The 26,273-nt window shown below is 36.6% G+C and overlaps 1 protein-coding gene and 1 pseudogene across 1 annotated transcript in view; both read right to left on the bottom strand.

The window, feature by feature from the left end:
* Positions 1–7,285: 7,285 nt before the first annotated feature.
* LOC128579425 (protein lin-54 homolog) lies at positions 7,286–9,603 on the bottom strand (annotated as a pseudogene).
* Positions 9,604–9,841: 238 nt separating this feature from the next.
* The window catches only part of LOC128579414 (ankyrin repeat domain-containing protein 36B-like), a 171,198-nt gene continuing 154,766 nt past the window's right edge, over positions 9,842–26,273 (bottom strand). The window contains exons 28-29 of the mRNA XM_053581525.1: positions 15,058–15,151; positions 9,842–9,984 (exon numbers count right to left, since the gene is read on the bottom strand). Of these exons, the coding sequence (XP_053437500.1) occupies positions 9,842–9,984; positions 15,058–15,151 (237 nt within the window). The remainder of the gene's footprint in view (positions 9,985–15,057; positions 15,152–26,273) is intronic.

Here is a 26,273-nt window from a genome sequence, read left to right as displayed (position 1 = left end):
TCATAAATTCTTTGAATTACTAGAAAATTGTGTAGTTTCATAGTTCATCTCTATCCACTCCCTAACAAAAACAGGAATTTTAAGTTGAAAATTGAAGAAGGAAGAAAGATCCCTTCACCCCAGGATTTTGAAGTTACAGTGAACTATAGTCACTACACATAGCAAGAACATGTATCCACTTTCCCCCAAAAAAATTACCTGATCTGGATAGTTGCACATTCTTCTGTTTTACTGCTTTCTTGCCATGGGAAACTTCCATCTTAATGGTATGCTGAGTGGACTTTAAAATAAAGGGATTCATAAGTAATGTATATTTCGTATGACACACAGTGAATAATTCCAGATAAAAAAATAAATGTGGTTACCTTCAACTGGCAATGTTTCTCAGAAAATCCTAAAAAAACAAAAAACACAGACAATCAATGTAAATGACAATATAAATGTAAATACGATAGTGTCAAACGTGCAGTTATGGAGAGTTAATATTGAGCTTAATCCTCAAGTTTGACTTTGTACATGATTATTTTAGCTCTGAAGTTGTTTTCCTTTTTCTTTTTTTATTGTGGACAGCAATATGACAGAAATAAACAAAGAAAAGAAAGGGAACATACATTCAATACACCGTCCACTTAAGATTTCTTAAGTATTTCAGAGGAAAACCATTCAAATACAGTAGTGCACATAGGGCAATGTGAATGGTGTCTTTAATCAGAGGAGCAAATCACACCATTGAGAGGATAAATGACAACGCTTATGGCAGAAGCCTACAGCATAGCTTTAACGAGACACAAAAGCATCCTTTATACATATAAGTATTCATCTGATCTTTGTTTTGTTATTTATAAAGGACATGCTTCTAATGACAGTACAGTTTAATCTATATTTCTCTTAGAGAAAGTATTTTTTTTTTTTTTTTTTTTGTAGAGACAGAGTCTCACTGTACCGCCCTCGGGTAGAGTGCCATGGCGTCACACGGCTCACAGCAACCTCTTAACCCTTAGGCTTACGCGATTCTCTTGCCTCAGCCTCCCGAGCAGCTGGGACTACAGGAGCCCGCCACAACGCCCGGCTATTTTTTGGTTGCAGTTTGGCCGGGCTAGGTTTGAACCCGCCACCCTCGGCATATGGGGCTGGCGCCCTACTCACTGAGCCACAGGCGCCGCCCCTAGAGAAAGTATTTTTAATAGAGTAGCATGGATGTACACTTGTAGAATAATAGTTAATATAAACATTCCCTTTGTTCCATATCCATGTAAGCTGCAGATACACCTACATTTATTCTACCATCTACTTTTGCCATCTAAGAGTTTCATTACCCACTCACCTAAGGACACATAAAATACACCAAAAAAATTATGAACAATAAATTTCAAATATCAAAACATTTATCCAAAAAGAAAAAAATTGAAATGTCACAGAATTATATGAAAGTTTTGGAAAAAACATGAATACATACATATATACACACATATATATTTAATTAAGTCATTTGTACATAGATCATAAGTACATTTATGCCATTATCGGATTCGATGTGTTGATTATTTGTACAATTTGGAGTGCTTACACCCTACTAATCAACATAGCTTTCACCTCATTTCCCCAATTGCAGCATTAAGACATTTGTGTTCTACAACTGATAGATCCAACTTGTACTTGCAATATGCTCCATAGGTGTGATCCCCCTACTAACCCTCCCTCTATCAACCCATCTCCCTCCTTTCCCTTCTCCCTCCCCTTCCCTCCTTCATCCTAGGCTAAAGTTGAGTTTCATTTTTCTCTCTTTCTTTTTCTTTTTTTTTGCAGTTTTTGGCCAGGGCTGGGTTTGAACCCACCACCTCTGGCATATGGGGCCAGTGCCTTACTCTTTGAGCCACAGGCACCGCCCCGTGTTTCATTTTTCATATGCAAGTGTGAGTGATTATAGATTGGTTTCACAGTAGCACTGTGTACATTAGATTTTTTTTTCCATTCCTGAGATACTTTACTAAAAAGATTATTTTTCAGCTCCATCCATGTAAACATAATAGAGGTAAAGTCTCCCTTTTTTTTTTTTTTAATGCTGCATAGTGTTCCATGGTATACTGGCTGGCAACCTGTAAAAGACTCAAACTGGACCAATATCTTTCTCCTCTAACAAAAATTGACTCTCACTGGTTAAAGGACTTAAACTTAAGACATGAAACTATAAAAACTTCGTAGAGAGAGTGCAGGGAAATGCTTGAAAAAATTGTCCTGGAGAATATTTGATAAGGAGGATACCCCGGACAATTGAAGCAACATCAAAAATACATTACTGAGATCTGATCAAATTAAAAAGTTTCTGCACTGCCAAGAAAACAGTAAATAAAGCAAATAGGCCGTCAGAATGGGAGAGGATTTTTGCAAGTTATATTTCTGACAAAGGTCTAATAACCTGAATCCACAGAGAACTCAAAATTATGACTAAGAAAAAAAAACAAGTGATTTCATTTAATTGTGGGCAAGAGACGTGAACAGAAACTTCTCTGAAGAAGACAGGCACATGGTCTACAGACACATGAAAAAAATTCTCACCATCTTTAATCATCTGAGAAATGCAAACAAAAACTACTCTGAGATACCACCTAACTCCAGTAAGAGTATCCCACATCACTAAATCCCCAAACTCTAGATGTTGGCGTGGTTGTGGAGAAAAGGGAAGACTTTTGCACTGCTGGTGGAAATGCAAGCTAGTACGTTCCTTTTGGAAGGAAGTTTGGAGAACACTTAGAGATCTAAATGTACACCTGACTTTTGATCCTGCAATTCCTCTTCTCGGAGTATATCCAAATGACCAAAAGTCATTTGGCAATAAAGATATTTGCACCAGATTCTTCACTGCAGCTCAATTCATAATTGCCAAGTCATGGAAGATAATTACATTTTTATAAAATTAGTTTCCTTTGGTATATCCTATTAATCTTTTAAGATCTTTGGAAAATAGCCATTTTATAGAAAAAAAATCTGTCTTAAAAAAGCAGCCATTGCTTGTATGCAAATTAGTCTTATTTGATAATGTAATATCAAGGCAAGATGCATCTCTGATGCCTGGCATTCGTGGAGAGGAGAAATGGATCTCTCTGGTTTACCCCAATTCCAGCACTCTCCTGCTTCTAGTGATCTCTGGGGCAGCAACAATCTATCTTGTGTGACTGCCAGTTTCCTAAATCCATCTTGGTCAGTACTCTCAAGTTTCCTCATCGTTAACTACAAAATTACCTAGTTAACTTTCTTCTTTCCACTCTCTTTCCCTACCCAGAATGTCTCTTCCCTTCAAAAAGTATTCTGTAACCCTGTGGTCTTCCATTGTTTTCATGGATTATTTCTGCCATTTCTTCCCTCTTCATTTAGCAAAACGATCTCACATTTATAACTTGATTTCTTTGTTTCTTTGCTCCTTCTCCTCCAGCTAAACTCATGCTCAGAAATAAGAGCAAAATAATGCCTTTTCTTGATCCTGCTATGGTGAAACTGTTCTTCCAGGCTTTTTTTCCAGATTTTTCTATAGGCAAGTGTATACCCTTGCTACTCATGGGGATCAAAGGACCAGCAGCCTCAGCATCACTTGGGTGTGTTAGAAATGAAGATACCTAGACCTACTGAATCACAAAGTGCATTTTTAAAAAGGTATCCAGGAGACATCAGAAAGTTTGAGAAGCTCTGGTCTGCAGTGATTTGCTTCCACATTTCCTTACCTGAGCTTCCCCTTTAGAATCTCACCACCAGTCCCTCCGTGTAACATACTCCAAGATGAAAAGGCATCACAAATCATCAAGTTTCTGATGGACTTTTTTATCAGGCTATACTTTCCAATATATCTTCATAACTAACCCTCTTCTCTCCATTCTAGCTTCCTTATTGTGAAGTATATGATACTACTGTTCAGTAAAGTAAAATAGTTTATATGCCACTGAATTATAGACATTTGTGCCTGACCCTATGCTTCCTTTCCTCTGTGTTAGATGAAACATGCCTCTGCATGATCAGAGACTTCAGTCTTTCATGCCTCCCTAACAGTGAGGAACATGGGAGCAGCGAGGGTATTTGCTCTCTGTCTCTGACACATTTTGAAACTGGGAGCTCACTTTATATTCTTGCCACCTTTGTAATGCCCTGTCCACTTTGCACTAAGAAATTACTATTTTTCCTATGTACTCAATTTTAATTTAAGGACAATTAATGACAATTAAGGACATGGTAGGGGTAGGGAAAGTGGAGAGCAGAGAGAGAAAGGAGGGAGGTGTGGGGAAAAGAATAGTAGAGAGCGGGGAGGAGAGGGAGGTGGAGCCTTGGTATGTGCCACACCTTTTAGGGACAAGATAGGATTGCAAGAGGGATTTTGCCTAACAAATGCAATCAGTGTAACCTGGTTTCATGTACTCTCAATGAATCCTCAACATTAAAAAAAGAAAAAGAAATTGATTTCTTTTAAGACAGTATAAATGTTAATTTTTTTGTATTATTAATTGGCTGTCCTGTTTCTACAGTGTAGAAAAGGGTATTCTTTGAATAGCTCTAACAAATATAAATTTAATCTTTCTACTTTGTGATAGAATTAGAGCTAAAAATTATATGCCCAACCCTCTTCAAGTATATTAATTCAACAATTTTAAAAAATATCTATTTCTTTTGTTCAGCAATTTGATGCAAATGCCTAAATACAAAATGTTCAGTAAGTACTACAGAGGAAGGAAATGGCTTAGTATTTTACAAAGCTTCTTGAAAATCAGAAAAACTGGTAGCATTTGATTCCACCTCAAAATTTCTATAAGCAAATACTCTTAAGCAATGCCACCACATATAATCTACAATTGTAAACAAAATTTCACATTTTCTTCACACTGTATAGAAATACACATCACAAATGTGCAATTAGAATTAATACAGAATATTTGCAAAATGAACAAAAATTTAGGCCTAGACCAAAAACATATTCCGATTTGTTGAAAATAAGTTGACTAGACATTATTTTATCATCTTACGCTAATTTACATTTATAAAAATTTTAATTAAACATACTAGATTGAGGTGCTAAGAATGTGTGCACTATCTATACTTAAAGTTAATGCCCTATAATTTTATAAATCCAAATTTCAAAAGGAAGGATTCTGTTTATTGAATAATGGAATCCTCTTTTGGATCACTTAGTTTCTATTGCCTATATCAGGCCTGTTCATATGAACGTATATTCTCACTACATACAGAAACAGTATAGAGTCCCTTTAGGAACTGCAATAATCATACATGAATAATTACTGAGGATTAAGGTACCTAACAAAATTACTGAATTCCAACATGGTCTTTTTTATTGTTATAAACCAAGAGTCCCATTACAACACACTCCTAAATTCAGAGTTTTAGAATTACTGAAAATGATTTAGATTATTTGAGTAATTATACTCATACCTTCCGCTTACCCAAATAACTGAGTAAAATCATGCTACAGTAAACTTCCATTATAAAAACAAACCAATAGAGCAATGGACAACATGCCTGACTACTGTTATAAAAAGAATTTTTCCCATTATAATTTTGAAGGCTTTGTTGGGAAGCCCATTTCAGTAAATCAAGTAAGAGTCATGTATTGATTTGAAACTTTTAGTTCAAAAGTTTACAAAGAGAAGTTTTTGTATAGATGAAAAATCCTTCTCCAAATTCATTTCTTACAGCTTCCTTATTCTTTATTTCTTCACAGGCCAAATTTTATACTTGATAATAATGTGAGGTTCTATATAATCACTACATGATAAGTTTACTTCTACTTATACACACCTCTTATTTGTATAGCACTCAGTAATCACTTTGACAATTTATTATTTCAAATACATGCCACCTCTTTGAGAGAAAATGGGAGTTTTTTTTGGCCATTCCTTATCATAGAAACACATTGTTAATTCTCTAAGTATCATTTATCATTTACTGTCTTTTTTACTTTTTTTTTTTAGAGAAAGGGTCTTACTTTTCACCCTCGGTAGAGTGCTATGGTGTCACAGCGCACAGCAATCTTCAGCTCTTGGGCTTAGGTGATTCTATTGCCTCAGCCTCCAGAGTAGCTGGGACTACCGGTGCCCATTACAATGCCCGGCTATTTTTTTGTTGCTGTTTGGCCAGAGCCAGGATTGAACCTGCCACCCTCGGTATATGGGGCCAGCACCTTACTCAATGAGGCACAGGTGCTGCCCCCCTTAATATTTTATATGTTTATTTTTTTTCTTTTTTTATTGAATCATAGCTGTGTACATTAATGCAACTATGGGGTACAGTGTGCTGGTTCTGTACACAATCTGAAATACTTTCATCAAACTGGTTAATATAGCCTTCACCACATTTTCTTAGTTATGTGTTTAGACATTTATACTACCCTCCCTCCACTCACCCTATCCCTCTCCCCCTCTTAATTTTAAGAGTGTGCCTGAGGGTTCCCTTCTGACATTCCCAAATTAACAACAAGATATTATTCCAGAATCCACCTTAAAACTTGATTTTTTTTTAAATATGGTGCTTTTCTAAACACAAAAGGCCATCTGAATGTTTCTTAAGAATTTTTTATGTTAGACATTCTGTCTGAATACGCTCTAAATCTATACTCAAAGGATGACTGGTTAACAACCACTGGTACTTTGAATTTCTCTACTGAAAAAAATCATGTGACACCACACATTGTAAATTATAGTAATTATAAATATCCTTTGTCAATAGAATCAGAAGGATAGACCATCTAACTGTTTAAAAACCTAAGCCAATGGGCGGCGCCTGTGGCTTAGTCGGTAAGGCACCAGCCTCATATACCGAGGGTGGCGGGTTCAAACCCGGCCCCAGCCAAACTGCAACCAAAAAATAGCCGGACCTTATGGCGGGCGCCTGTAGTCCCAGCTACTCAGGAGGCTGAGGCAAGTGAATCGCTTAAGCCCAGGAGTTCGAGGTTGCTGTGAGCTGTGTTAGGCCACGGCACTCTACCGAGGGCCATAAAGTGAGACTCTGTCTCTACAAAAAAAGAAAAAAAAAAAAAAACCTAAGCCAATGAAAAAACTATATAATACAAGAAAGAAAACTTAAATCTAGGCCATAAGCAGATTTAACTAAGATTTAAAATGCACTAATTTCCTCATTTTAAATCTCTTCTCTTTCAATGTTATAATTCGAATCTCTTAAAACAAGAAGTGAATTAAAACATAGTAATTGTTAAACCATTTTCCAAAAAATCAAGTGTCCCTGCACCTTAAATTTTGTGTACTGTACCATTTATCAGTCTTTTGTGCAAGAGTTAGCAATTCATGGCACAGGGGTCACATTTTGCTTTTCCTGCTAAGTTAATGATGCTCATCAAACCTCATCCAAATCCTTTACATTTTTTATTGTTGGGGATTCATTGAGCGTACAAACATCCAGGTTACACTAATTGCATTTGTCAAGCAAAATCACTCTTATAAATGTGTTCCTATTACTCTTTCAGCTGCTGCTTTTTATTTTCCCTCTTGTCTGCCTGCTCTGTCTGGGCAAGAAGGTAGTCACACATGGCTTCAGCTACTTCCTTATTCACGACTGTAAACAACAATTTTCCTCATCCACTATTCAAAGTTGCTTTGGCCTAGTAAACAAGTCTGAAATTGGAGAAGACAACTTAGTCTTTGCTGCTGTTTGTTGCTGTACTCTTACTTCAGCTGCCTCTGCCAAGTACATCAATGTCTTTCTTTCTGGGCTTTCTCAAAATTTTACACCCATTACATTTGTATATTGAGGAACACATTATTTTTGCCTCACAGCATTCATAATAGTTTTTAAGACAGCCTGATCATTTGCAATTACATCCTTTGCTATGATGTCAATCTGATTCTCCCTCCTTTCCTTTCCCTATCTTAGGCCTGAAGCCTTCTGGATTTCTGTCAAGGCATGCTTTTATTGCTTTTTTTCTTTCATTTTCATGTTCCAAATTATTATAATAACTAGTACAATTGTGGATGTTGTAAAATTCACTATTTGCAATGCAATCACAATACAATGTCAAACACAGTGATATTTTACACTTACAGGGCTTTCTAGGCCGAATGGAAGACACAGATGGGATTATACCATTGAATGGAAGTCTCGACTGGATCTGGATACCAAATATTCCAACAAAGTTAGAATAGCTTGCTATAGACACATATGAAGACTGCTGTAGCTGAGTAAAGTACTGAGCTGGAAGCACAGCATAGCCCACAATCCCTGTTCCCAGAGCTGTGGCCAAGACACTGCCAGGACAAGGCCTGGTGGCCCGTTGGTGAGGTTGGGCTGAATCTGTGGCAGTGTTGCAGCAGGCATGATGAGCCGGTCCTGTGGCTGGCTGGTAGTTATGATTTGTGAAGTTGGATTGATTTGGTGGGAGCAATTTGTTTGACAACCTAAGCCATGATAATTGGAACGGACTTCTGAACTGGGGTTGTATTCACAACCAATGGCTTTGCTTGCTGGCTTTGAGTGTTTGTACTGGGATTCTATCTGGATGGGGTGAGCTACTGGTTGTGTGGCAGTAACAAGTCAGACATAATCAAACTTGCTTCCAGGTAACTGCATCTTCTGGACATTGAGAGCAGTTTCCAGACGTGCAATTGCTTTAAACTTTGATGTGCTTACTCCCCTAACAGTGATGGTCTGCACAATTGATTCCACTGCCTTATTTGGTGATTTCAAAGGAGATATGTCTATTTTCTTTAGTGTCTGTGTTGTATAATTTAAAGGCGATCCAATAAAACCACTTTCAGATATTGTTGTGGTCTTTAATGGAGTTCTGGGAATAGACTGTGAAAGAACCCTACCTGCAATGACTGGAGGTGATACTTGAGTTGTCTGTCCTGTAACTGCTTTCCTATTACTTGGTTTTGCAAAGATCAGCTTCTTGATTACTGGACCAGAGGTTGGTATTTGAGGCTTCTTAGCAATCTGTAGTGTTTTTTACTGTTTGGTCTATAACAAGGGCTGTGTTACACTATTCATCTGTTGGCTTCCTGGGGTCAGTGCTGAAACTCCAATGACAGGTTTCAACTCTGGCCTTCTTCCCATGATTAACTATTTTAATTTGCTGCAGTGGTAACTTACTATCTCCTGATTGGGCCTCAGTTGTAAATTTCTGAGTCTGTGGTAGTTGGCTTTGGGGTAGTGCTAGAACGACACTTAACCAAAGTGGTTAAAATTAACTTCTGTTCATCTGGTTTAAGTTTCTGACTACCAGTTTAACATCAGCTGTCTGTGATACTTTGTTTAACATAATATGATGGACTGATATAGTCACAGGAGTCTGAGCACCAAATTTCTGAACGCCACTTGGAAAAGCTGGTTTCACTGTGGTGTTACAATTTGCCTTAGTAATTGTGGCATTTCCTGTAACTTGGTTACTGTGCTTACTGTCCACTGTGATTGGTTCCGTGGAAATAGGCATGGCTGTAGAGCCACCAGTAAAATTTATGTTGACAATTTCTTCCACTTCTGTCTCTATGGGAATGGGTCTTCCCCAGCTTCAATACTATGGTCACCAACTGAAGTTATACCAGTGTCCATTATCTCCTCTGGAAGCAAACCTTTCACTTTGGCAGGGACCACCTCCATGATCATTCTCCTGCTAGAAAGTTAATCAGGCACAAACCCAGCAGCTCTCTGGGCTCCCACTATCTGTGGTGGCAGCAGTAGCTGCCTTGGAGACTCAGGGCAGGGACTGTTCAAATTCACTCGCCCAGAACCATTCTACCGCTTCACCCCATAATACGTAGGCCCTTGCCACCCATGCATCCTCTCCAGAAATTGTATCATTTGACCAACCTGAATCATGCCACCTGATCCTTTTCACTTAATGTACTTCCTCCCTGTCTTCTTCTTCCCGGGAGTTCCCACCTGTGAGCTCAGGTGCCATACGACTGGTCATAAAATCAATCAAATATTTTCCCTGAAAATCTGAATGCACAGTTAACCCTTTGCCAGGAGCCTGGATGCCTGAAAGTATACCCCCTGCAGAGCCCAGAGTTTTCGGTGAATTCACAGGCCCAGGCATTGTGTAGACCTCTAGGTGGCATCACGGGCAGCGACTAGTGATGAAGCGGGGGCTGCAAAGAGAGAGTGGTGTCTGGAGAGAGAGGGATGTGGAGATGGTGTGCAGCTGGCAGAGGAACTGACATCCAAGTTCTGACATTAATGGGCAACTTTCCTTACTCCCTTACCCACCAGAGGGGACCAGATTCTAGCCCCATGGGTTTGCTGGACAGAATGCCTGTGAATTCCTACGATCTGAATGCTTGAAACTCTGAACTCTTTCTCGTGAACAGTGATTGTACTCCCTGGGACAATCTGATTAGAACTTTCAACCTGGAATGTCTACCTGGGGACCCTCCAAAGTTGAGTTGTAGTTGTTTTGTAGTGGAGAGTTATAGATTCTCCTCCTCTAGCTGTTACTAGTGTGGGGGAGGTGGGGCAACACAGATGTTTATATAGTTATACAGCTGAGATTCAACAGGATTGACCTTTCACAATGGTCAAAGGCTGTAGGGGAAAAACCACAATCACAAGCTCCAGGTCATTGGTAATGGACTGCTTAGCACCAGTACCTGAAGCCACCAAACCAAACTTGCCCCACAAGTTTTAAATGCAATATTGGAGAAAATATTCCTGAGGAAGAACCAGTGGAAGAACTTTGGCAACATGAAAAATCAGTGAAGATCACTTATACCAAGGGATGAAAAAGGAGATACAACAAAATATACTATTCATAGAGAAGTGGCTCAAATGTCAGAAACAGAATTCAGAATATGGTTGAAAAATAAGATGAATAGAGTGGAGGAAAAGATGAAAAGAGACATCCAAAAAACTGTTCAAAAGTTGTCTCAAGAAACTAAAGAATTCAAAGACAAAGTCGCCAAGGATATGAACATAATGAGAAAGATATAGCAGAGCTTAACAAAATGAAAAAAGTGTTCTAAGAACTTTGAAATACAGTAGGGTTCCTCACTAATTGAGTTTAGCAGGTAATAAAGTGTATCAGAAATTAAAGACAAGGCTTTTGAATGATACCAATTATTCAAACAGGCAGAAAACAGGAGAATCAGAACAGAACATTCTCTGAAAGAGTTGTGGGGCCATTCCAAAAGATCAAACATCCAAAGTATAGAGATTCCTGAAGAAAATGATGATCCTTAAAGTACAAATGCTTGACTCCAAGATATTATGAAGGAGAATTTCCAAAGCATTGCAAGAGATACAAAATTTCAGATAGTAGAAAGTTTCTATCCAGCACAATGCAATCCAAATAAACCATTTCTTAGATACATTGTATTTAACTTTGCCAAAGTTAATATCAAGGAAAAAGTCCTACAAACAGCCAGGTGTAACAAAAATCTTACCGACAAAGGGAAAAATACTAGGTTGACCGCACATCTTTTAGCGAAAACTTTTCAAGGCAGAAGAGGATCATCATGGACCTTCAATCTCCTAAAACAAAATAACTTTTAGCTCAGAATCCCATATCCAGATAAAATGAGTTTCATTTGTGATGGAGAAATCAAATACTTCACTGATACCCACATGTTGAGGAAATTTACCATAACAAGATGAGCTATCCAGGAAATACACAGAACCATTTTCCGTAATGACCAGCACAGTTGTCTACCACCCAAAGAAATACACCCAGAATTTAAACAACAAAGCCTAGATTTCACAATGGTCAAAGGGTTAAAAATATTCACTAGACATTTGAAAAACAAAACAACCAAAATACTACCATACCTATCAATTATCTCAATTAATGTGAATAGCCTAAATTCTCCCCTAAAGGCACAGAATGGCTGACTGGTTTTAAAAAACTAAGGCCAGTAATTGTTGCCAATGGGGTCTCATCTTACCTCAAAGGACAAAGAAAGACTCAAAGCAAATGAATGGAGATCAGGCAAATGGACATCAGAAAAAAGCAGGGATAGCAATCTTAGTTGCAGATATAATTGAATTAAAACAAAAACAAATAACAAAATACAAGGACAGATACTAAATATTTGTCAAGGGCAACAATCAATATGGATAGCTTTCAATAATTAACATTTATGTACCCTTTCTGAATGTTCCTCTATTTACAAAACAAAACCTAATGGATCTGAACAATATGATATCTTCCTGTACTATAAATAACTGGACATTTTAAATACCCCTTTAGCTATTCAGGATAGATCATCAAAAAAAAACTAAGAAATAATGGTCTTAAACTTGACCCTCGAAAAAAATGGACATAACCGACAACTACAGAACCTTTCATCCTAATAAAACAGAATACACATTCTTTTCACCAGCCCACAGATCATATCTTCAAACACAAGTCTAACCTCAATGCTTTTAAAATAATACCAATTATACCTTCTAGCAAAAGAAATATTCATATTCAAAGTCATGGAAGTGAAATAACCTTAGTATAAATGATAGCTAGGTCAAAGATGAGATTAAGAAAGAAATCATCAGATTTGCTGAACAAAATGATAATGAAGACACAAACTATCAAAACCTGTGGAATACTGCAAAGGCAGTCCTAAGAGGGAAGTTCATAGCATTAGAAGTCTTCATGAAGAAGAGGCTGAGGCAAGAGAATCGCTTAAGCCCAGGAGTTGGAGGTTGCTGTGAGCTGTGTGAGGCCACGGCACTCTATCAAGGGCCATAAAGTGAGACTCTGTCTCTACCAAAAAATAAATAAATAAATAAATAAATAAATAAAAAGAAAACAAGAGGAGAGCAAGTCAGCAACCTAATAGGCTATCTTAAGCAACAGGAAATGAAAGATAAATCCAACTGCAAACCCTGCAGATGAAAAGAAATAACCAAACTTAGAGCAGAATTAAATAGAATTGAAAACAAAAGAATCACCCAGTAGGTCATCATAACAGAAAGTTGGGTTTTTGAAAAGATTACTAAAATTAATTAACCTTTGGCTAGACTAAGCAAAAGAAGAAAAATAAAATCTCTAAGAACATCAATCAGAAACAGTAAAGGGGGGGGGAACCCAGATACCACAAAAATTCAATAAATTCTCAATGACTACCACAAAATAACTCTATTCTCAGATACATGATAATATAAAGGAAATTGACCAATACCTGTAAGCATATCACTTCCTAGATGGAACCAGAAAGAATTAGAAATTTTGAATAGACCTTTATCAAGCACTAAACTATCAACTATACAAAATCTCCCCAAAATAAAAATTCAAATGGTTGCACATCAGAATTCTATCAAACCTTCAAAGAGGAACTAGTACCTATATTACATAACCTATTCCAAAATATAGAAAAGGAAGAAATCCTCCCCAACACATTTTACAAAGCAAATATCACCTTGATCCTCAAAACATGTAAGGCCCCAACAAAGGAAGAAAAATATACACGAATATCATTAATGGATATCGATGCAAAAATATTCAATAAGATCCTAGCAAACAGAATTCAGTGACACATCAAAAAGGTTTTATACCATGATCAAGTTGATTTTTATCCCAGGGTTATGAGTTTGGTTCAACATACATAAATCTAGAAATATAATATAGCAAATAAAAAATAAAAAAAATATCACCACATGATTCTATCTATTGATGCAGAAAAGGCTTCTGATAATCAAGCATCATTTCATGATTGGAACACTTAGGAAAACAGGGTTAGATGGGACATTTCTTAAACTGATAGAGGCCATCTACAGAAAACCCACAGTCAATATCATATTGAATGAAGTAAAATTGAAAACATTTTCACTCAGATCTGGAACTAGACAAGGATAGTGTCTCCACTGCTATTCAACATCCATTTCAATCAGGTAAGTGAAGGAGATCAAGGGTATTCAAATGGGGACAGAAGAGGTCAAACTCTTGCTTTTCACATATGACATGATCTTATACCTGGAAAACCTCAGGGACTGAACTACAAAGCTTTTAGAACTGATCAAGGAATACAGCAGTGTCTCAGGACACAAAATCCATGCCTAGAAATCAGTAGCTTTTATATAGTCCAATGGTAGTCAAACTGAAAATATAATCAAAGATTCTGTTCCTTTTACAGTAGTGCCAAAGATGATGAAATATCTGAGAATTTATCTTACAAAGGATGCAAAAGAGCTTTATAATTATACCATGGAAAATATTCAGCCATAAAAAAATGGAGACTTGGTGGAACAAAGTTTTCTTAGTAAAGCATCAAAAGAATGGAGAAGCAAGAATCCAATGTACTCTATTCCAATATGAAGGCAGCCCCTAATACAGGGGCGGGGGCTAAGAGAATGAGCAAGTGGGAAGAGGGGTGGAGGGAAAGGGCTGGGGTGGCAGCGTATGTTACACCTCTTGTGCGTGGGGCACAACTATAAGAGGGACTTCATCTAACAAATGCAATCAGTGTAACCTTATTCTTTGTACCCGCAATGAATCACAAACAAACAATAAATAAACAAATAAGTGAATAAATGAATTAAAATGGAGACTTTACATCTTTTATTTTTACCTGGATGCAGTTGGAATATATTCTTCTCAGTAAAATATCTCAAGAATGGAAACAAACAAAAAAAAGTGTTCAATGTACTCAATACTATTATGAAACCAATATATAAACACTTCTACTCTCATATGAATGACAAAACACAAATACAGTCTAACAAGGGGAATGGGAGATGGGAGGGGAAGAGGGAAGGTGATAAGTGGGAAGAGGGAGGTTATTTGCTTGGATCTCACCTAAAGTGCATAATGCAAATGTATACTTCAAAATAACTGAAGAGTAAATTATGTCTTACCATAAAAAATAAATGAAGTGGTGGTTATGTTAATCAGTTTGATTTAAGCATTCCAATTGTATATCAAATCACCATATTATGCTCCATAAAAGCATACAGTTATGATTTAATAAAAAATTAAAAGAACACGTACAACTTATCACCATTTCACTTCTCTTTCTTCTCCTTGTATGCATGCAATTGGTGACTTTCCTTGGCTCTTACAATATATCAATGCGTTTTAAGCAAATTTTGTGTCAAATAGCTTTTTCAGAAATATACAATTGTTACCTTCGACTTGTTCATTCACTGTATTTTTTCCTTTTTGATTAGAAGGCTCAGATGAATACCCAAGATCCTTCTTTTTACGATTCTGTGAGATGCTCTGTGAAAATTAATAACAACATTCAGTTTGAAATAAATTAAAATACTAAGGTCCTTGAAGATTTCCTAATCACTACCTTAAAGTATTAAGGTTCATGAAAATTTCCCAATCAGAATTTTTTATGAAAAAGCAGTTATAATAAAAGCAGTATCTGTTTAAAAGCAGAACACTGCAATTGAAGACTTCATATTTGGTCTCCAGATGAAACCTGTATTACATCTGTTTTTCATGGCTGATTCTGTGAACTAAACAGGGAGCTAAAAAAAAAAGAAAGAAAGAAAGACTCACCTAATATTCAATGGTTAATTGAGAAAATATAAATTTATATGCCTATGTTAACAAGGAATTTTCTTCAAAATTCATAACTCTAATCTTCACTCCCCACCAAAAATAAGTGAACATTATAAGAACATACAATATACTGACTATAATACTTACAACATTAAATAAATTGATATTCCTTATTCTAGAAATATGTTGGTGATAAATTAGTATTGGCCAAATGGGAACCTTTGGAGTATGTCATTATGAACATAAACTGAACATTATCAAATCTTCTTTGTTTTGTTTTGTGTGGTTTTTGGCCGGGGCTGGGTTTGAACCCGCCACCTCTGGCATATGGGACTGTCACCCTACTCCTTGAGCCACAGGTGCTGCCCCAAATCTTCTTTATTTAGGTAAACAATACTTTAAAACGAATTTATATTTTTCAAACTTTAGTGATATGAGGGCATAAACTTTTAGATTACATTGTTTTCATTTCTAAAATAATTTTCAATTTTTAGTTGAGCCCTTCACCCAGGAGACATGCTGAACACTTTGACATTCTGCACATTAGATCGGATCCCACCAATCACCCTCCCTTCATCTTCTCTCCTCTCTGCCTCCTCTCTCCTCCATCTCATGAGACTAGCATTTTTGTTAGATGTGGGCTTGTAGTTGTTTATATATTGGTTTCATATTAGTATTGAGTATATTGGATACTTGCTTATCCATTCTATTTTTTATAATTTATTAAATCATAGCTGTGTACATTGATATGATCATGGGGCATCATTCACTAGCTTCACAGACCGTTTGACACACTTTCATCACACTGGTTAACATAGCCTTCCTGGCATTCTCTCAGTCACTGTGCCAAGACACTTACATTCCACATGTACCAAGTTTCACATATACCCTTGTAAGATGCACCGCTGATGGAATCCCACCAATCCCCTTCCCTCCACCACTTCCCCCCTCCCTCCCCTCCCTTTCCAACTTCTCCCTATTCTTAGGTTGTAACTGGGTTATAGCTTTTATGTGAAAACCCTAAATTAGTTTCATGGTAGGGCTGAGTACATTGGGTACTTTTTCTTCCATTCTTGAGATACTTTACTAAGAAGAGTATGTTCCAGCTACATCCATGTAAACATGAAAGAGATAAAGTCTTCATCTTTCTTTAAGGCTGCACAATGTTCCATGGTGTACATATACCACAATTTATTAATCCACTCGTGGATCGATAGGCACTTGGGCTTTTTCCATGACTTAGCAATTATGAATTGGGCTACAATAAACATTCTGGTACAAATATCTTTGTTATGATGTGATTTTTGGTCTTCTAGGTATATGCCCAGTAGAGGGATTACAGGATTGAATGGCAGATCTATTTTTAGATCTCTAGTGTTCTCCATATCTCTTTCCAAAAGGAATGTATTAATTTGCATTCCCACCGGCCATGCAAAAGTGTTCCCTTTTCTCCACATCCGCGCCAACATCTCTGGTCTTGGGATTTTGTGATATAGACTAGTCTCACTGGAGTTAGATGATAACTCAAAGCAGTTTTGATTTGTATTTCTCTGATGATTAAAGATGATGAGCATTTTTTCATATGTCTGAAGGCAGCGCACCTATCTTCTTCAGAGAAGTTGCTCTTCAAATCCCTTGCCCAGCCTGCGATGGGATCCCTTGTTCTAGTTTTGCTAATACATTTGAGTTCTCTGTGGATTCTGGTTATTAAACTTTGTAGGAGACATAACATGCAAATATCTTCTCCCATTCTGAGGGCTGTTTTCTTGCTTTAATGTGTTCTTGGCTGTGCAGCTTTTTAGTTGGATCAAGTTCCAGTAGTGTATTTTTGATGCTGTTTCAATTGCCCGGGGGGTCCTCCTCATAAAATACTCGCCCAGACGGATTTCCTCAAGGGTTTTGCCTGCACTCTCCTCTAGTATTTCTATAATTTCATGTCTTAAGTTTAAATCTTTAATCCAATGAGAGTCTATCTTTGTTAATGGTGAAAGGTGTGGGTCCAGTTTCAGTCTTCTGCAGGTTGCCAGCCAGTTAACCCAGCACAATTTGTTAAATAGGGAATCTTTTCCCACTGAATGTTTTGAATTGGCTGGTCAAAGATTAAATAACATTAAGTAGCTGGATTCATCTCTTGGTTCTCTATTGTGTTCCAGACATCTACTTCTCTGTTTTTGTGCCAATACCATGCTATTTTGATCACTATCGATTTGTAGTATAGTCTGAGGTCTGGTAGAGTAATTCCTCCTGCTTTATTTTTATTTCTGAGTAATGTCTTGGCTATTCGAGGTTTTTTCTGATTAAATATAAACGAAGTATTGTTTTTTCAAGATCTTTAAAGTATGACAGTGGAGCTTTAATAGGGATTGCATTGAAATTATATATTGCTTTGGGTACTATGGACATTTTAACAATGTTGATTCTTCCCAGCCATGAGCATGATATGTTTTTCCATCTGTTAATATTTTCAGCTATTTCTTTTCTTAGAGTTTCATAGTTCTCTTTATAGAGATCTTTCATGTCCTTTGTTAGATAAATTCCCAAATATTTCATCTTCTTTGGCACTACTGTGAATGGGATAGAGTCCTTAACTGTTTTCTCAACTTGACTATTGTTGGTATATATAAAGGCTACCGATTTATGAATGTTGATTTTGTAACCTGAGACGCTGCTGTATTCCTTGATCACTTCTAAGAGTTTTGTAGTAGAGTCCCTAGTGTTTTCCAGATATACTATCATATCATCTGTGAAGACCAAAAGTTTGATCTCTTCTGACCCTATATGGATACCCTTGATTGCCTTTTCTTCCCTAATTGCAGTGGCTAAAACTTCCATTACAATGTTAAAAAGCAATGGAGACAATGGGCAGCCTTGTCTGGTTCCTGATCTCAGTGGATATGATTCCAATTTAACTCCATTCAATATGTATTTGGCTGTGGGTTTGCTGTAGATGGCCTCTATCAGTTTAAGAAATGTCCCTTCTATACTGATTTTCTTAAGTGTTCTGATCATGAAGGGATGCTGGATATTATCAAAAACTTTTTCTGCATCGATTGAGAGAATCATATGGTCTTTGTTTTTTAATTTATGTGCTGGATTACATTTATAGATTTACATATATTGAACCAGCCTGGAGACTCTGGGATAAAACCAACTTGGTCATGATGTATAATTTGTTTGATGTGTTGCTGGATTCTGTTTGTTAGGATCTTGTTGAATATTTTTGCATCTATATTCATTAGTGACATTAGTCTATAATTTTCTTTTCTTGTTGGGTCTTTTCCTGGTTTGGGGATCAGGGTGATGTTTGCTTCATAGAACGTGTTGGGTAGTCTTCCTTCTTTTTCTACCTTTTGGAACAGGTTGAGTAATATAGGTACTAATTCCTCTTTAAAGGTTTGGTAGAATTCTGACATGAAACCATCTTGTCCCGGGCTTTTCTTTTTAGGGAGGTTTTGTATGGTTGATGCTATTTCCAAAGTTGATATGGGCCTGTTCAACATTTCCACTTGATTCTGGCTAAGTCTTGGAAGGTGACGTGCTTCCAAGTATCGGTAAATTTCCTTCAGATTTTCATATTTCTGAGAATAAAGTTTCTTGTAATATTCATTAAGGATTTTTTTTTTTTATTTCTGAGGAGTCTGTTGTTATTTCGTCTTTGTTGTTTCTGATTGATGAGTTTAGAGAGTTTACTCTTTTTTTCCTGATTAGGTTGGCAAAAAGTTTATCTATTTTATTGACCTTTTGAAAAAAACAGGTTTTTGATTTATTTATCTGTTGTATTATTCTTTTGTTTTCAATTTGATTTAATTCTACTCCAATTTTGGTTATTTCTTTTTATCTACTGGGTTTTGGGTTGGAATGTTCTTCCTTTTCCTGTTGCTTGAGATGTCCCAGTAAGTTGTTAACTTCCTCTCTTTCCTTTCTCTTTAGGAAGGCTTTCAGTGCTATAAATATCCCTCTTAGAACTGCCTTTGCGGTGTCCCAGAGGTTCTGATAGTTTGTGTCTTCATTGTGGTTTTGTTCCAAAAAATTAGCGATTTCTTTCTTAATCTCATCTCTGACCCAGCTATCATTCAGCATACGGTTATTTAACTTCCACGTTTTTGTACGAGTATGCAGATTCCTGTTGTTACTCAGCTCAAGTCTTATTCCGTGGTGGTACGAGAAGATGCATGGAATAATTTCTATTCCTTTAAATTTACTGAGGTTAGACTTGTGACCTAAGATGTGATCAATTTCTGAGTAAGTTCCATGAGCTGATGAGAAGTATGTGTATTCAGTTTTGTTGGGATGAAATGTTCTGTAGATGTCTGCTAAATTCAAATGTTGGATGGTTAGGTTTAAATCTAAGATTTCTTTGCTCAGCTTCTTCTTGGAGGATCGATCAAACACTTACAAAGGAGTGTTGAAATCTCCGACTATTATGGAGCTGGAGGAAATCAAGTTGCTCATGTCTCTTAGAGTTTCTCTTATAAATTGAGGTGCATTCTGGTTGGGTGCATAGATATTAATAATTGAGATCTCATAATATTAAGTATTACCCTTAACAATTATCAAGTGACCATTCTTGTCCTTCCTTAATTTTGTTGGTTTAAAGCCTATTGTATCTGCAAATAAAATTGCAACACCTGCTTTTTTATGATTACCATTTGCCTGAAATATGGATGACCATCCTTTCATCCGGAGTCTGTATTTGTCTTTTAAGTTAAGATGTGACTCTTGTATGCAACAAATATCTGGCTTGAGTTTTTGTATCCAGTCAGCTAACCTATGCCTCTTTAGAGGACAGTTTAAGCCGTTCACATTAATGGAGAATATTGATAAGTCTGGTGAAGTTTTGGGTATCGAGTTTTTCAAAAGCCCAGTGGCCATTTTTAATCCTTTCGCTAGTGTCGAAATTGGAGTTTCATCCAAAGTTTATGAGTGAGTTTACTTTTGTGGTATAGGATTGGGTTGGTCATTATGGAGGATAGGTCTGAGAATATCCTGAAGAGCTGGTTTGGTTATGGCAAATTTCTTCAACATATGAATGACATTAAAGTATTTAATTTCTCCATTATAAATGAAACTCAGTTTAGCTGGATACAAGATCCAGGGTTGAAAGTTATTTTGCTTTAGGAGATTAAAAGTCAGTGAACACTTTCTTCTGGCTTAAAAAGTTTCAGCAGAGAGATCTGCAGTCATTATAATATTCTTCCCTTTGAAGGTAACGGTTTTCTTTCTCCTGGAAGCTTTGAGAATTTTCTCCTTCATATTAACTTTAGTGATGTTAATTATGATATGCCTGCGGGATGTCTTATTGTTGTTGAGTCGTGCTGGGGTTCTGAAGCTGTCTGCTATCTGAATTTCAGAATCTCTAGGCATGTCTGGGTCAAGGAGGAGATAAAGAAAAAAATCGTTATCTTTCATGAAAAAATGACAATGAAGCCACACACTATCAAAACCTGTGGGATACTGCAAAGGCAGTCCTAAGGGTAAAAGTTATTGGATTAAATGTTCTCATTCAAAAAACAGAAAAAATGCAAATCAATAACCCAATAAACCATCTGAAGCAACTGGAAAAGAAAGAATAATCCAATCTCAAACCGAGTAGGAGAAAAGACATAAACTAAAATCAGAATTTAATGAAATTGAGAACAGAAGGACCATTCAAAAGATCGGAGAAAGAAAAAGTTGTTTCTTTTAAAATATTAATAAAATCAAAGTACCCTTGGCCAGACTGACTAGCAACAGAAAAGATCTCTAATAACTTCAATCAGAAATAAAAGAGGGAAAATAACAATAGAAACCACAGAGATACAAAACATCTTCAGTGACTGCTACAAAAATCTATATGCTCAGAAATTCTAAAACGTAGAGGAACTGTACCAAAATGTGGACTCATATCATCTCCCCTAATCTCAACCATAAAGAACTAGAAACTCTGAACAGACCAGTATAAAGCACCAGAACTAAATCTTCCCTCAAAAAGTCCTGGACCAGCTGGTGTCACACCAGAATTCTACCAAACCTTCAAAGAATACCTATATTGTAGAAACTATTCCAAAACATAAAGAATGAAGGAAACTTCCCCAACATGTTCTATGAAACAAACATCATCCTGATTCCAAAACCAGAGGAAGAGCCAACAAAAAAGGAAAACTACAGACCGATATCATTAATAAATATTGATTCAAAAATATTCAATAAAATCCTAGCCAACAGAGTACAGCTACACATTAAAAAATTACACATCATGATCAAGTGAGTTTTATCCCAGGGATAGAAAGTTGATTCATAAATCCATAAATATAATTCACTGTTTAAATAGATTCAGAAGGAAAGACCATATGAGCCTCTCAATAGATGCAGAACAAGCGTTCAACAAAAGTCACCATCCCTTTCTGCAAGAACACTTAAGAAAACAGGCATAGATGGGACATTTCCTAAACTGATAGACACCAACCCACAACAAACCTACAGACAATAGCATACTGAATGGAGGAAAACTGAAAGTTTTGCACTTAGAATTGGGACCAGACAAGGAGGTTCACTATCACCACTGCTACTCAACCTAGTGCTGAAAGATCTAGCCAATGCAATCAGGTAAGGGATGGATATTAATGGCATTGAAATAGGAGCAGAGGAGGTCAAGATCTCCCTCTTTGCTGATCATACGATTTTATACTTTGGAAACCCCAGAGACTCAACTACAAGGTTCCTGGAAGTGAGCAAGGAATAAAAAGTTTTAGTACATTGCCGCGGACCGCCGGTCGATGGGACTCAGTCCGAGGGTGCTCAGGGTGAACGGTACAGGTTGGTTGAGAGGTCGACGCAGGATAAATGACAGACTGCACACAGCACTTGGTGAAGTAAGCAGCTGTAAATTTTACTGAGTTTAGAAGTTGGTATTTATACATTTTCTTTCCAAGGTTCAAACAATGTAATCGTTATTTTGCTTATGCTTGTAAATTATCTTTGTGTCTGCATATGTGGTTTATCATGCATTACATGTTTTCAAGGTTTTGCTCTCCGGAGGGAGGTGGTTTATCTTTTCAAGGTTTTTGCTCTAGGGAGGTGGTTTTATCAGTAACACCTGGTTACTTCCCCTTATCTAGGAATGTCAAGGTTTGTGACTTCTCTTAGCTCTGTAATTGTTCTCAGTTTCTTATAATCTCTTTTAAAAATAGCTGAACATATTCTTTTACGTATAATGCTTGACTACTTCTATTTTTTATATATTTTTACTCTTATTAGTAATTATACTTTGATTCATAATTAATTGTTTGTTAAACATTAAACTACTCTATTGATTTGTATTACATATGAAAATTAGTGAAGTAAGATGTTTTTCTAAGTAAAGTTTTACTGCAGGTGGTGATAGTGTATGTCATGTTGGAACATCTTGTTTGCTGTGCCTGCATTGTCTCAAGTCACTGACATTTATGGTAGGGACATGCTGTTGTGTAGGCTCTCTTGGAGTCACTGAGTCTGACACAGCCATTCTTGCTGGTTTTAACCTGGATCAGTAAATCACTGTGTTTGTTTAAACTCTCATAGTTCATTCTGACAAGACAAACAAGTATTCAACAAACATAGAAAGGTTCGTTACCAACGTGCCATAGTTCTCTTGACTGATTGCGTTCATACAATAGTATGCTAGGCAACATTTCTGTCGCTGTGCACACTGGAGGTGCTGGGGGCTTCGCTCCCGAGAGCACTAACCACCTTTCCATGCGTTTTACAACGCGGACAGCGCCGCCTCGCAACGGCCACTTGCCGGGAAGCCGGCAGTTCCAGTTGCCGTGGGTACGGCAGTACATAAAATCAAGGTCCACAACTCAGGACCCTCCAGAATGGTATGCCAGTAACAGTCAAGGTGAGAATAAGGTCAAAGACACATTATTCCTTCACAGTAGCTTAAAAAAAAACAATGAAATGCTTGGGAATATACTTAACAAAGGATGTGAAGAATTTCTACAGAGAGAACTATGAAATCCTGAGAAAAGAAATAGCAGAAGACATTAACAAGTGAAAGAACACACCATATTCACTCACGGTTGAGAAGAATCAACATCATAAAATGTCCATACTACCCAAAACAATCTACAGATTTAATGCAATCCCCATCAAAGCATCAATGTCATATTTTGAAGTTCTAGAAAAAATAATACTGTGCATCATATGGAACTAGAAAAGAAAAACAAATAATAAATGCAATTCTAAACAATAAAAACAAATCTGGAGGCATTATATCACCAGACTTCGGGTAATGCTAAAAATCTACAGTGATCAAAACAGCACGATGCTGGCAAAAAAATAGGTACCTATGGAAGAAAACAGAGAACCTAGAAGTGAACCCAGCCACTTACCATCTGATCTTTGATAACCAAACAAAAGCATACACTGGGAAAAAGAATTCATATTTAATACATGGTCCTGGGAGAACTTGTTAGCCACAATGGGAAGACTAAAACTAGACTTCTCACCACTTACAAAAAGTGACTCTCATTGGATAAAATATCTAAATTTAAGACACTAAATGACAAAAAATCTGGAAGAAAGGGTGGAAAAAACTCTTGGCAAAATCAGCCTGAAAAACAGCTTATGAACAAGACCCCCTTGGCAACTACAGCAATATTAAAAATAAATAAATTGAACATAACCATACTAAAAAGCTTCTGCACAACTAAAGGTACAAGAACTAAAGAAAACAGCCTATGAAATGGTAGAAGGTATTTGCACACTATGACTCGGACAAAGAGCTGATAACTGGAATTTACAGAGAACTCAAACTAATTCACAAGAAAAGAACAAACAATCCTATGTCAAAAGTGGACAAAAACTTTCCTGAAGAAGATGGATGAATGGCCAACAAACACATGAAAAAATACTTATCATCAGATAAATGCAATTCAAAGCTACATGAAGGTATTACCTAATCCCAGTGGAATAGCCCACATCACAAAGTCCCAAAGATGCAGATGCTGGTGTGGATGTGGAGAGAAGGGAACACTTCTACACTGTTAGTAAAACTGCAAACAGATATTTTCCATAGCCTCTGTGGAAAGAATTATGGAGAATTCTCAAAGAACCAAAAGTATACCTTCTATTTGATCCTGCAATCCCTTTACTAGGTATGTACCCAGAAGAAAACAACATTTTACAATAAGGACATCCACACTAGAATCTTTATTGCAGCTCAATTCATAATTGCCAAGATGTAGAAGAAACCCATGTGCACGTCAACCCAGGAATGGATTAAAAATCGGTGGTGTATGTATACCATGGACTCCCTTTCAGTCGTAAAAAAGAAAAAGATGAAAACTACATATTTTGCATTTACTTGGATGGAGTTGAAAAGCATTCTTCTTAGCAAAGTGTGCATGAATAGAAAAGTATCCAATATACTCAAAACTAATATGAAACAATTACATAAAGAACTACGCACCCACAGGAGAGAAAAATACAATTGAGTTGAAATGGGAGGGCTGAAGGAGAGTGCGTAGTGTGCACATTTGCTCTCATCAAATGTACACAATGTGAGGACACACAGCACACTCCGTGGGTGAAGGGATCAGCTCCAACCTGAACTTTACCTAAGATATGCAAACAATGTAACCTAATCATTTTTACCCTCACAGTAATATGAAATTAAAAAAAAAAAAACAGCAACAACAACATACCCAGGGTCTGCCAGGGCTGTTCTCATATTCCCGATATACTGTGTTTTCTTTTAAATAAAGCTTAGAAGATAAGTGTCAAGTTTATTTCAGGGACACAAATTAGAAATGGGATGAAAAGACATTTCTGAGACTGATGTGCTTTTGTTCAGAGAATGCATGAGGTATTTTAGAGATGGACACTTCAGGTGGATCTATTATCCTCACAATCAGGAGGAATCTGTAATTTTGCCAAATTACAATTTTTTTTTCTTTTTAATATAAGCTTGTTACTCTTTTAGAGTTGTGTAGTAACTGCCTAAGGACAAACTGGACTTTTGTGTTATATGTATTCAAAAATTTAACCAAACCTTTGGTTTTACTCATTTTTCTTAAATTTTAATTTATTTCACCTCTCTACTTTGCCTTGATCTATCCACAATTACTCTAACTTTTGCACATAAGGAAATCCATAATATGCAGTATATCCCCCCTCTTCCACAAACCATATGTATTCCTAGTTTTTGAAAACTGTTTGCAGATGCAAACATAAAAGATTAATGTGTTTATTTTGTTACTTAGTTATGTTTTCTGTCAGGATACAGGTTTTCAAAATGATATGATCCTCTCACCCAAATATGGGCAAAGATATTCAGAAAATAAGTAAACTTTAACTAACACATTTCTTAAATCTGTATTTAGCTACTTTCAAATCCTGGACTGCAACTAACAAGTGAAAAATTGTTTTCCTCAGCCTCCAATAGGAACTAGACAACTTTATCACTCTCTGTTTGAAATTAAGTTAATTTATTATATTTTAATCTACCAAAACTGAATAAGCAGGTAATTTTGTAATATTACAATGCCTTCCTTCCTCACTTAAAATGATTTTACCTAACTTCAATAGTAAACCTCTACATTGTACTTCAGTACTGTTCTAAAGGGCAACATTTGGAGACTTGGAAAGCTTTATGCTATTAGCAGACTAAATCAATGCAATCAGACATAAAAGTCAATTATTTAGCTTTAATTAAAATTATATAAAATAATATGACAGTGCTATGTTGTGACACAGCCTAACTGCTTAAGTCTAGGTCTAATACATCCTAATGTCCTCTAATGACAGTGAATAAAATCATTTTGATACTGTTTACTGATTTACTACATGTAAATATGTTATAAGCTTGCTA

The sequence above is a fragment of the Nycticebus coucang genome, unplaced genomic scaffold, assembly GCF_027406575.1.
Source record: "Nycticebus coucang isolate mNycCou1 unplaced genomic scaffold, mNycCou1.pri scaffold_53, whole genome shotgun sequence".
Taxonomy (NCBI): Eukaryota; Metazoa; Chordata; class Mammalia; order Primates; family Lorisidae; genus Nycticebus; species Nycticebus coucang.
Note: the sequence above shows the minus strand (reverse complement) of the source record. Positions and strands in the feature narration are given on the sequence as shown.